Here is a 12,040-nt window from a genome sequence, read left to right on the forward strand (position 1 = left end):
GGAAATAGCTCCGCTCTATTTCGTATTCACACACAGGAAAAACAACTCAGTAGAGCTGACCAAGTTTCAGGCAGTCTTGTCTATACCGACTTTGATGATTTTAAATAATACGGTTCAAGTTGCTTTTCTCTGTTACAAGATCTATCACCACATATATGTATACATACACCCCAACAATCAGAAGCAAATATTGAGCTTCCGTTACCAAATGTGCAACACCTCATCAGCTCGAGTGTGAACTGTGCATATGCATCCTGAAAACAAACTGGAAAGCGTCCAGCCTCTTCCTGGAGGTGCACAGCGAAAGGGCGAAACGCAACCACCAGCGATGGCAACAAGGGAGATAATTTTATAAAACCCCAGTTTTCACAGTGAGGAAGGTCAAGAGGTCCCTTCTCACCTCATTTTTTTTTCCTACGACTTGCAACGCTGACTGAGGACCAGCAAGGCCTCTGTCAGGGGAAAGCCTTTGCTGCCCACCCCGGCGCAGCAGGCAGGTTTCGGTGGCCGCCAGCAGCGCGTCCACGCTCACGTTTGCTCGAGGAGGCGGTGCCGGGCCAGGCTGTGCCCTTGCGCTAACAACTGGAGTGGAGCTGATGTGAGCAGCGGTATCGGACGGCAGATGTTGACTAGAGCAGGGAAGAAGAGCTCTCTCGCGTTTCAGAGGGTCAGTGCTGGTAAATTCTAACTGCTCGTCGCTGCCCACTGCAGCTGAGCCTTGTGTGCAACACTTCTCCTTCAGCAAAACAAGAAATCAATTTAAAAGAAATAATTTAAGGAAACGACTCAGAAAGTTTAACTGAGGGAAGCGGTGGCACTGTATGAATTAAAATACGATTTTAAAAGTTTTCCTAGCTGCCAGTGGGAACCTCAGAGGGAAAAACGGGGCTTGACAACGCTTGATTTCAGATGTTTTAGCATCACAGGGCTGGAAGGGAGTTAATCGGCCTGTCTGCCAGTCTGCTCCTTGCCCAAAGAAAGGATGAGTTCTACTTTTACTGTCCCTGGAAAATGCATGTTTCACCTGTTCTGAAATCTCACTGCTGGAGATGCCATAAGCTGCATCACCCAGCCTTACTCCTCCTGGCAATGCAAGGGCGCTGCTCCGTGTATCCAGTGCAGGGAAGGGAACAGACCACTGCTTACTTCAGCTGTGTCCTCTCCGTTTCTCCCCATCTCCACATGCCTTCTCATTTAAGCTAAGCCTCCACAAATTTGTTCCTTCCTGTTGGATCTCAAAAAAGACAACCCGTGACCCTTCTTACCGCTCTCCCCTGGCTCCCCTCCAGTTGGTCCATATTGCTCTTGCATTAAGCTTGACTTCATTACAGCACGTTGCCACCGTGCAGAGGAGCAGGCTCTTTCAGTTATCAAGGTTGCTGCCACACTGGGGAACCATCTGCTACCGAGTCAGCGTTTCAAACCCCCAAAACCTGACCTCAGCGCTCTGCTGGTAACGCTCCACACCACCACACCGGCGACAGCAACCCACCTCGCAATTTCTTTTGCCAGTTCATCTCATTAAAGAGGTCTTCTGATTTCATGAAGAAGTCATTGATCTTGCTGCCTTGTTCATCCCTCTCCGTGGTGTAATATATCCGCAGCTTGGACTCCTTCGTGAGGAATTCACAGATACTGGGCACGGGGAAGACGATTTGCTCCATGGTACGGTCCGACCTGACAATCTGAACAGCAGCCATATTAGAGGTCTTCCTGGGTTTTAAATGCTTTTTTCCCTTGGTTTGTCTGCTTCCCCACCCCCTCACATGGAGAAGCTTGGACACATTTCTGTAGAACAGCAGCTTGATAGAGACTTCATTTAATTTACCTTTCAAAGCAGGCCTACATTTAGCTCCAAGACTGATAATGTCTATGCTGCGGCCTTATCCTGGCAGTACTGTTCTTAACTGGGATCCCCAAGGGACTCAGTGAATCCTGCACCAAAGCTGCGCTGGATTCCAGAGCAGCCTGGTCGCCCGAGCTGAGAACCTTAGCAAATTTTAGCCACATTGCACAGGCAAGTATGAGGAATAACAGTTATATTTATATTGCTTATTAGAGAGTTTTGTCAACCCTCCATATTCGCGCGTGGTTGACTTTTAAAAAAGCATCTTAGATTGTACCTCAGGCCAAATTATCCTTTTAATACAGGAAGAATGGCAAAAGCTCTCACTAACTTTATGGATTCAGCAATAGTACCCGGCCAAAATGTAACAGAAGCGAAGTTACACTTCCTCCTGCCAACAGAGCTCTGCTCAGCTCCATCTTAAAGCCCACACATGACAGCTCAGAAATAGCTCCCCCCCGCCAGCGGCTGTCAAAAAATAAAATAAAAAAAAAAACCACCAAAGTACACACAGATTCTCATGTCAAAGATGACAGTCCACACACAGGTAGTCAGTTCAATCAAAACTCCATGTATAATGGAACCCGGGTTTAACTCCGCCGTCTCTTCCCAGCGGCTCTCTCCCCAGCAGCCCATTCCCCCCACACCTCCCGCTTCCCGGTACCTCAATCTGTGCCGTGTGCTTGGCGTAAAACTCCAGCGCCTCGTCTCCCTCTATCTGACCTCCCGGCTTCAGCATGTTCTGCAGCTCTTTGTTATGACGAGCCAACTAAAATAAAGGAATGCAAAGGGAGTGGGAGACACCAGATGTCTCTCTATGATATTAAATTTCTGATTTTTGGCATAAAAAAAGAAATAGTACGCAGTCAGCTGCTAAGAAAGGGCAAAGTTGACAGAAGGCTTGTTCTATTCCAACCAGACACCCTGCAGCTTTATTTTGGGAGTAAGTCAGAATGATTCAAATATGTATTTTATTTTTTTTTTTTTAATATATCCGTGTTGTACTCCTCTTTTACCCATCCTCTCCCCACCCTGGGCCTGACTTGGGAAACTTTCTGAACATTCACATTCAGTCTCTACAGCTGCCCTCACTCGAAGGTGTGCTAATCACACAAGTATCTAGGCAGGGACGGAAGAGAAAATTTGCATCATTTGAAAAGCAGATGCACAGAGCACTGCTCCAAAAATGCTTCTGGATGCTCTAAATTCATCTTACAGCATAACGATGGGGGTTTTTCTCAGCTGCTAAGGCAGTCTCTAATGGAGTGATAGATGCAGCACCAATGTATTAAGTAGATCTAGGTTTATTTTTCCCCCCCCCCCATTGGTATTTCACCCTTCAAACACCGCGTTGTATCAATACAACAAACCTGACTGGCTCCAATGGAGAGAGAATGTGGCAAGAACCGTGAAAGCAGAGTGAGATTTCTGCTTACGATTCGAGTGATCTGTGAGCAGAATTTATCCGTGAGTATAAAGTAACCCTTGATATGGCTGAGAAATAATACATGGCTTCGCAGGACCGCCAAGAACTTGAATCACACATCTTCAGAAACTTGGTCAAGAGCCTGCCTGCTTCCCGCTATCAAAGAAAACTCCAAAAATTTTCTTGTATTACAGGATTTTCTTTTCTGATTCTTTAAGGGTTGGAATTCGCTTTGATAAAAAGCGAAGGTGCAGCGAGCTTGTCTCAGAGGCGAGCCATTAAAACAATTTCAGGGAAGAGCAGACCTCTTGCTATTCACAGTTTGTGACACTTGGTGCTACCAAAGCTGTAGGCGCAATCCTACCTGATGAGCCAATATATAAATGTTGTGTCCCACGTTCCTCGGAGAAGCCGCAACATCTTCCCCGTTCTCTCCATCCTCAAATTCTACTTCTCCTTGCAGATAAGCCTTCTTTATCACTTCCACCTAGACAGACAGACACAGGCCAATGAAGAGACAGCTCAGGCTGGGGTTGAAGTCTGCTAAGGCAAATACACGCTTGCCACCCTTACAGAAGTGAAAGGAAGCTGAGCATAGACACCCAAGAGGAAGGTCAGTGGGCTCCTCAACACCCAGGGTAAGACAGGAGACCTGAACTCAGCGCCTTCAGCCCAGGTCATCAACACAAGCAGCTAAACTGCACGTTCCCCTCGAGGTAAGACCTTCTGGGCCACCCTCGCGGCACGGGGCATCACGTCCCGACCTCTGGCCCTCACTGTCGCTACGTGCACCGAGACGAGCCGACAGCGTTTCAGCCGTACTCCGACTGTCCCGTTTGTGTCCCCACCAGTTCACACATTAACCAGCCCAGGCTACTGAACAGCTTTTAGGTCACGAGAAATTTATGCTCCTCTCTGTCTCTTGTGCAAATGGCTCCCGCATGAGGACTGCAAAGCGCCAGATGATGCCCCTTCCCTGCCTTAAGCAGGACGCTGAACGCTGCCTCCCTAGCACTCAGCAGGGCTTCCCCACTCGCTCTGGGAGCAAGACGGACCTGCTCCCTGTGGATGCTGCACTCACTCAACCAAATCCTTGAAAGACCTTGCACTTGCCACCGATCCACGCACGGCCCTCTTGCAGCACACCCCAGTCTGCCCAGCGCTGCTGAACCCGCCTTGAAGGGAGTCGGGAATTTCGAGCGACCCAGGGACTCACCAGCTCCTTGGGCCTCATGTTGTAGAGGATCCTCTCGGCGTTCTCGCTGTCGTGCCTGCTCTCCATGATCGCCAAGAGCAGTTTCGAAGCGTTGTTCTGAAGAGAGGGAAAACCAACAGCAGTCACTGCCAGGAGGCAAGAAGCGAGGGCGCCCAGCTTACACGCTACCAGCCCTGCTGCCCAGAAGGGCTTCAGATACCTGGTTTGTACAAACACAAGCCACAGGCAAGGCAGATTTTCTCAGCCAGCCCACTGCAGGGCTCCTACAGCCTCACCTCACCAAGCATTCCCTCTCCTCTAATTATCTAGGTATACAACTTGATAGTTTGTTTTTTTTTCTTTTTACCAGTTTCTTCCCCAAACCCTGCTAAGTGGGAGACATCAAATTACGCCAAGGCAAGGTTTAGATTTCCAAAATGCCAATGTTTCAAGCTTGTATTGTTTTGCTTTGTTCTAAAGACACTGCAGCGCTACTACAAGCTCTCAACTCCAAAATGGGGCAGCTCAGCTTTACTGAAGATACTGTTGATTAAGCCAAAGGACAGCCAAGGCTGAAGACACAGACGTGCTTCACTGCTTTTAGCTGAAAATTACTCTGCAACCTGCTCATGCCAAGAAACGGAGGGAGGAAATGGGAAACTACCACAAGGCACCAGACTACTTTAATACGAACAATTAAGATCAAAATCCATCATGGCTGACAATAAAAACCAATATAAGTATTTAATTTTGAAGTATAATGCTAATTGAGTCTAAAAGCATTTTTTATTTAGAATAATAAAAAAACCCACATTACCCATAATAACGGTGTGAGTTGGCAACGGAAAACAACCAGACATTGCACTACCCGACAGGGCACTAAGGCAGAAAGGAAATATTTCTAAAACCTGTGCTGAAGCACAAGGGCTCTGTGACTACTGCCGCTAGAAGACGACCTACTAGCGCATTCTGAAGCCAGCACCAGGGCTAATTATTTCATCAGCATTAATATGAGCAGCCCTAAAAATTTCTTGATGATTAAAGCGCAACCGATTAAACAACAGCACAACACACTATTAGGAAACTAGTTGTAGCACGAGAAATTTTACTTCCACTGTATATGTGAAAGCTCACCAACAACAGAGACCTTTTCATTGGCTCCAAATTTTTAACAGGAAATTATTTTAGGATTCCTCAGCGTTTCTTGACTGCCTGCATCCCGTGACAGATGCGCTCGACCCCTTAACCAAACTCACAGCAGGTTGGCACAGGCTCCAAGGGAGGCGAAGGCCTGAGCCGCAGCGGGGCCAGGACCTCCTCTAGGAAGCCCAGAAAGGCGCCGAGTGACCCAGCGAGCATCGGTGCCTACGAGCTTGGATCACCCGTCACGCGATTAACACGTGAACGGCGGGTGGTTTCTCCAAGACTCACTTATCAAGGAACAAAGACAGTCGGGGGTACAAGGAGTCTCGTGCATCCCTTTCCCACTGTAGGCAATCTGACCACCAGCCAACCAGTTTATCCCATCAACAGGGCAGCCTAAGCGAGCCTTTGAGCCCTCCCTCCTAGGCAGCGTGGCTGCACGGCGGTGGTCTGCCCTTCGGCTGGGACGCCTCTTGAGGTTGCTCCTTGAGGCAGAGACACCTTTTACCAATGACAGATCACTGGATGAGCCCAGTTTGAGTTCTCCCTAAATTGGAACTGGACCGCACGCCAGGTGACTCTCCCCTCGAGCAGGGACTCCTCTCCTCCCCTCGAGCAGGGACTCCTCTCAAGGTTTGAGATCCCTTACCTGAGACTAGGAGATCCTTGCCCAAGGTGGAGAAGACCCCTTGCTCACCACAGATCCTTGGTAAGTGACTCACAGCATGCTGAATCCATGCTCATGTAATCCATGTAGATAATTCCATTAGACATAAACCGTTGTCCAAGTCTGAGACTAGGACTGGGCCTAGCCGCACCTAAGCTCCATCAAGAGTTTAAAAAGCAAGGGGTCTCGCTCTGAACCTCGTGACTCAATGGGAAGGTGTCCCTTATGTTTTTGCACCTCCAGTCTCTGTGTAAATCATTCTGGCTCGATTCTGACTCAATTCTCCTTTGTAGGTTTCTTCCATGCAGTAAGTAATATGGTGAACTTTGCCATTGAACCTCGTTAAGTCCCACTTTCACAAATCCATATCAAAACTACTTTTGCTGATACCTTTGACAGTGATTCTTTAAGTGATCTAAACCACTCATTCCACAACACATCCCCTCATCTGAAGACTGGGGGCTCCATGTCATCATCTAAAAGATGAAATACCTGTGACAAACAATCTTTGGGCACTGCCTCCAGCTCGCTGATATATATAATTTTTTTGGCACTTATGAATACTGGGATATAATAAACACCCACATAATTCCAACAACAAAATTATGTTTCATCTTACTGTTAACTTGGATCATGCAAAACATTCACTTGCCTTCAATTCCAACACAAGGTCCATCCTCTTCTTTCCCAAAGGGTTGATGTCATTGAGAATTAATGCTGTGATGATGTCAATACCGTTGGACTCGTGAGTAGCAATGCAGTTCTGTCCAAAGAAAAATCATCAAACTTCACTAGTTGCCTACACTAAAAATGCAGCCTAGGCTGGTGACCCGGCCACGAACAGAAGAGTCACCACCTCTTCCATCACCTCGCAAGCTGCTGGAGATGGATAACTGAACAGAAAACCCCAGTCAGTGGAATAACAAAAGATTAAGGCATTTTGTTTCGAGCTTTTCCTACCATCAGCCATGGCATGTCCTACTGACACCACCCAGCCTCAGGAAGCAGAAAGCAACACAGTCGATAAACGAAGCATTTACACGCCAAAGCATCCAGGCTGAATACACAGCTAAGGAAGAACACTGTTTTACTAAGATTAGGGAGAGTTTTCTTTATTTCAGATGTGCCAATCAACACCTACTTCAGTCCTGTCTAACCAAAGATTGTGAATTTCCATAACCTTCCTGCTTACCCTTTAACCCTGCTTTTACAATGGTCTATAACCAAAACAGCAGCTTGCTGGCTTCAAAAGCCAAGAGCCCTGCTCTGTTGTTGAGCTCCACTGCTAAAATCCATACTCATATCTAATGGCTGTTATTCACCCTGATCCATATAACGGAGAGAAACCGTCAGTTATGAGCTGACGCGTACAGCCTCTCGCATAGATAGGATTTCAGCTGAACATCGGCCACCCCCACGATGCTTTGTTTAGCTTTGCTGCAAATTACGTTGGAGCGCACGAAGAAACGGCGCTTCAGAGGACAGATATTCCTCAGGACTTTTTGAAAAGTCACATTCCAGTCTTTCTGTACCATGCCATGGTTCAAATAGCACGCAAATGGAGAAAACAAGCAGACATCCACGTTCGTAAGTGCAGGAGTTTGCTTGTTAGAAGGGTAACACCCACCATCCCAGAACACAGGACTTACCAGGTCATGCCAGCCCGACGGGACGAGTGTTCTCTAACACAGGTTGGGCCAGGTGACCTTTAAAGGTCCCTTCCAACCCCAACTATTCTATGATTCTAACACACACACTGAGCACATGTTATCTGTCAGGTTAGCGCCATAAAGCGGCCAGAGTTTGGAGAACTATTTTGGGGTAGCTATCTCTTCAGTATGGTTTACTCTAGACTTTCAGACTTCATTTGACTCACTGAAAGAGTTATAGCGAGAGTCACGTTTAGACCAAAGGCAGAAGAAATGGGCCTGACTAACTGGCGATGCTGCTCTAAAACAGGCTGTACAACCCGCGGGAAGGCGAAGTGGGAAAGCACGGCCGAGCATACGGCTGCCCTGCCCTCTGATCCTTCCCACTGGAGCAAATGGTAACTCTGGAGCACCTAAAAACTCCTGCTTAGGCAAAAAAAGTACCTTCCCCTACTCCTCACTGATGATTCAGCCTTCGAGGCACAGAGCAGACCAAGTCCAGCTGTGGGTCAGTAACCGCTTTATCCGATAGGATTATTGCCATTATTCAGTGGCGTCTTCCCTGTAACACGCTTGCTTTAAAACAGTTATTCCTGCTCAGAGCAGAACATACCTCTGACAGGGAGTGTGGTTTGGGGGGGAGCTGGATAGAGGCTGCCTCCCCCCCAGCAGACACTTGGTGGTCCTCACCAACACCCAACCCGCGCTCAGCGGGAACCACTGCCACATCCCCCTGCCAGGCAGCAACACACACCCGGTTCTACACACAAGACTATGTCTGAAAATAACCTCAACATGGTTGTCACCTTCATTAACGAGGCTACAGAGCTCAACCTTCGCCCATCAGGCTGGGGGGGGGCACGTTTCTGGCCTCATTTACAACAGGCAACAGAGCTTGGTTTTAGCAGTGTTTTTCCTACGAGGTATTTCAAGTACAAAGATTCCCCACTCTTCCTGTCTGTCAAGTCTAATAAAACAACTTAAATCCTAGCAAAGCAGAAAAATCCCTAATGCTTTGAGTGGTTCAGCTCCTCAGAGGGGGAGAAGTTGATTATTATGAGTTTATAAAGGAAAAAAAACCCCAAACCAAAACCCCTTTTGTAGGGCAAGTCAAGTGAGCAGCGTTGCAAGACAACACAAGTCCAGCAGACTGAGAGCCCAGCCCAGGGCTGGTGGGAGAAAGGCTGATGCTTCTCCCAGCTATGGCTGTATTACCTGGTTCTCATGGCAAGGCCCCTGACAGTACTCGGTCAAACTTTCCAGCGTCTGGTTGATCAGCGCCACGTTTTTCTCATTTATATAGAGACCAAGAAGTCCAAGTCCACCAGTTGTGCTTCCACAGATACAGTCCAGAAACTGCAGCGTCTCGCACACCAAGTTGTAGTTCGTCTTGTTGTTCTGGCAGCGCAGGAAATTCTGCGAGGAGCGTGTCAAAGCCGGGGGAGAGGGGGAAAAAAACAAACAAAAACAAACCATACAAGCTGATGTTTGGATCGTAACATTTTATTAAGTTCATCAACCCACAATTGCACCGCATGGTATATTGCTCTAATTTCACTGGAGCCTGTACAAGCAATTTAAGGCTTTTTCAGGGCGGGCTTGTAATGTGCTGCTCTCTTGAGCAGCTTGTTGGCTTCAAATGTTATAGAAGACAAGCAGCAATGAACAGAGCGCATCCATTAGAGCACTGAAACCCGACGCAGAACAGGCCATTCGCTGCGGATCAGAAAGCTCTCCCGAGCCTGGACGCTTTCCTTCCAGCCTACCTGCTGCATTTCCCTGCTAACCACCACTCAAGGCGCTCTCCTCCCGAGACCTTTCTCCAGGACAGGAGCAGCAATTCCCTGGCTCTGGCTTTGCAGCAGCACCACCTGCGCAAGCGGCACGGAGGCACCTGACTGCACGCCTTGGAGGAAGGCGTCCCGAAACGCAATTCTCTCAATTGCATTTCTTCCCACATAATTATTGTAATCCCTGCTTGAAGCTGCTGATTAGGAGCAGCTCCTCTAATGAAATGCCAGGTTTATCAGCACGGATGAAACATGTTTCCTCCCTCCTGTATGCCGAAAAAACCCCAACAAACCCAACCAAAACAAAGGAGGACAATTAGTGAAAACCAATTTCCCAGTGACTCAGACGCTGTTTGTCAGCGTGCTCCCAGCAGCGCGCTGTAAAAGTGGACAGCCACGACTACCACTTTCTTTTCCTCAAAGTTTCAGCAGGAGAGCTCCTATCCAGCTTCATTCTAGCAGGTTACAAAACACTTGAAAGGTGAAAAAACCCCTCAGACGAACAAGGTGCATGGGGCTATGGAACCAGCCAGGTCTTTTCAGCCAGCCCGCAGAGGAGAGCTGTTAACTGATCGCCCCTAGTGCCTGCGTCAGGCTCAGAAGTCTTTTAAGGCAAACAGACTGAGAAATTGCCAGATTCGATTGAAGGCTAAGCTATAAAAGGAAAATGCTGCCTATGAATGCAGACTAAAGGTGACAGTGATTCAGCACATTTCAGCTGATTGCTCATTTAGTACCCTGACTTTTGATTAACTTGTCAGAACGTAGAAAGGTTGATGCTACAGAAATCGGAGCTCGTGCCTTCCCTCCAGGAAAAAAAAGCAGAAATAATGGATAACACTGAAAGCGAGGAAACAAAATGTTCCCCAGCCTGTGGTATGGCATTTATTCTGATCTCGGCCTATACCAGCCTTAGCTTCTTGATCCAAAGTCAATAAAACACAAGGAAAGAGGAGGAACGAGGCACAGGGGGCAGGAGGACCACGTTAGATGGCTAAACAAGGGGAAGGAAAAAATTGTAGAAAACAAGACCCTGCTGCACTGTGAGAAACTGCCCCAGGGAACGGCTCTTGCTGCCTCAGCCGGTGTAGATCGAGCTCTTCAGTTTTTGTCATCCAGAGCACCTCACAGGCTACGGAGCGGGAGCACTGCTCTTCAGTACTGACCATGCCACCCCACTGCTTCCAGTGGGGATGAACCTGAGGCGCGTGCCGTCCGCCATGCCCTGCATTCAGAATTAAGAGCGACAGAGTCGCAGATTCAGCCAGAAAGTACGAAAAATAGTCAGCTTGTGGGATTCTGAGGAGAAAAGGGGCAACAAAGCATTCATACCGCCTGACTTGAAGGATCCTACGTACTCAGTTGAGAGAGAAATACTTTCCGATGGGATGAAGTGCGAAGTCAGGCAGTCCGTAAACTCCTACCTTCGTGAATAATCTCCTGGAGATACTTGGCTGACTTTATGCTACCATTCATCTTCAGGCAGCCCAGTCCTCCCCATTTCTGGGATACGTGACCAGATAAGGCTACACCCGCAACGGCAGCGTCTGCAGCCAGTTCTTAATGCCTCTGCAGCATGTCAGGGTGTTGGAGACTTTGCTTCCCACTACACAGCCTAAAGCCAAGCACCCTTTAGAGAAAACATGATGAATAAAAAAAAAAAATAAAAATGGGCTACTTTGAGAATACTAGCTCGGTTTGTTCAAGCAGGGGTGAACACAAAATCCTTGGAAGGAACAATTCTACCATTTAAGTGGGTAATTCCCCCCAAAGCCTAAACGTTTTCCTTGGACAGCCTTTGTTTCAGCAGAAATCTGATCCCTCACTGGAAAAACTTCACAAAGAGAGCATAAATAAGAAGAAAGTCTTAGTGAAGAGATATTTTTAAATCATCAGATTTTTCTTTACAAGCAACCAGGTAAGGCAAGGCATTTTTCACCGAATACAGGCTTGCCTGTTGGTCTCATGAAGTTAATCCTCACACATACTTCTTGCCTAAAACACGACGAGCTAAACCAGCTCATTCTCTGCATGCAGCAGTACTGCTCCAATTATTGAATCACTCTCCTGCAGCATGCAGAGCTTTACTGTTCTTTATTACCTAGGCTTTGTCTCCAGGGATTACGAGTAAAAGAGAAGTCAAATCCAATGTTAAAAGTTGTATCAATTGCTGCCTTTTTTTGGGCACAAAAGCACTATTTAACTACCAATTCAGACCTTTAACTAGAACGGTATTTAACTACCAACTTTGACCTTTAACCTGAGCACGACTGGCTAGCTTATTACTAAATTACTACAACATTTTTATTTCACAGAAATAACAG

At 47.4% G+C, this 12,040-nt stretch overlaps 1 protein-coding gene across 7 annotated transcripts in view; it reads right to left on the bottom strand.

The window, feature by feature from the left end:
- The window catches only part of ITPR1 (inositol 1,4,5-trisphosphate receptor type 1), a 170,887-nt gene that overhangs the window by 31,562 nt on the left and 127,285 nt on the right, over positions 1-12,040 (bottom strand). For all 7 annotated transcript variants that reach the window (XM_086470520.1, XM_086470515.1, XM_086470519.1 and 4 more), the window contains 6 exons: positions 9,142-9,342; positions 6,930-7,040; positions 4,489-4,584; positions 3,637-3,759; positions 2,511-2,615; positions 1,493-1,685 (listed from right to left, as the gene is read on the bottom strand). In XM_086470520.1, coding sequence (XP_086326646.1) covers positions 1,493-1,685; positions 2,511-2,615; positions 3,637-3,759; positions 4,489-4,584; positions 6,930-7,040; positions 9,142-9,342 — 829 coding nt within the window. The remainder of the gene's footprint in view (positions 1-1,492; positions 1,686-2,510; positions 2,616-3,636; positions 3,760-4,488; positions 4,585-6,929; positions 7,041-9,141; positions 9,343-12,040) is intronic.

The sequence above is a fragment of the Leptosomus discolor genome, chromosome 9 (assembly GCF_034619465.1).
Source record: "Leptosomus discolor isolate bLepDis1 chromosome 9, bLepDis1.hap2, whole genome shotgun sequence".
Classification (NCBI taxonomy): domain Eukaryota; kingdom Metazoa; phylum Chordata; class Aves; order Leptosomiformes; family Leptosomidae; genus Leptosomus; species Leptosomus discolor.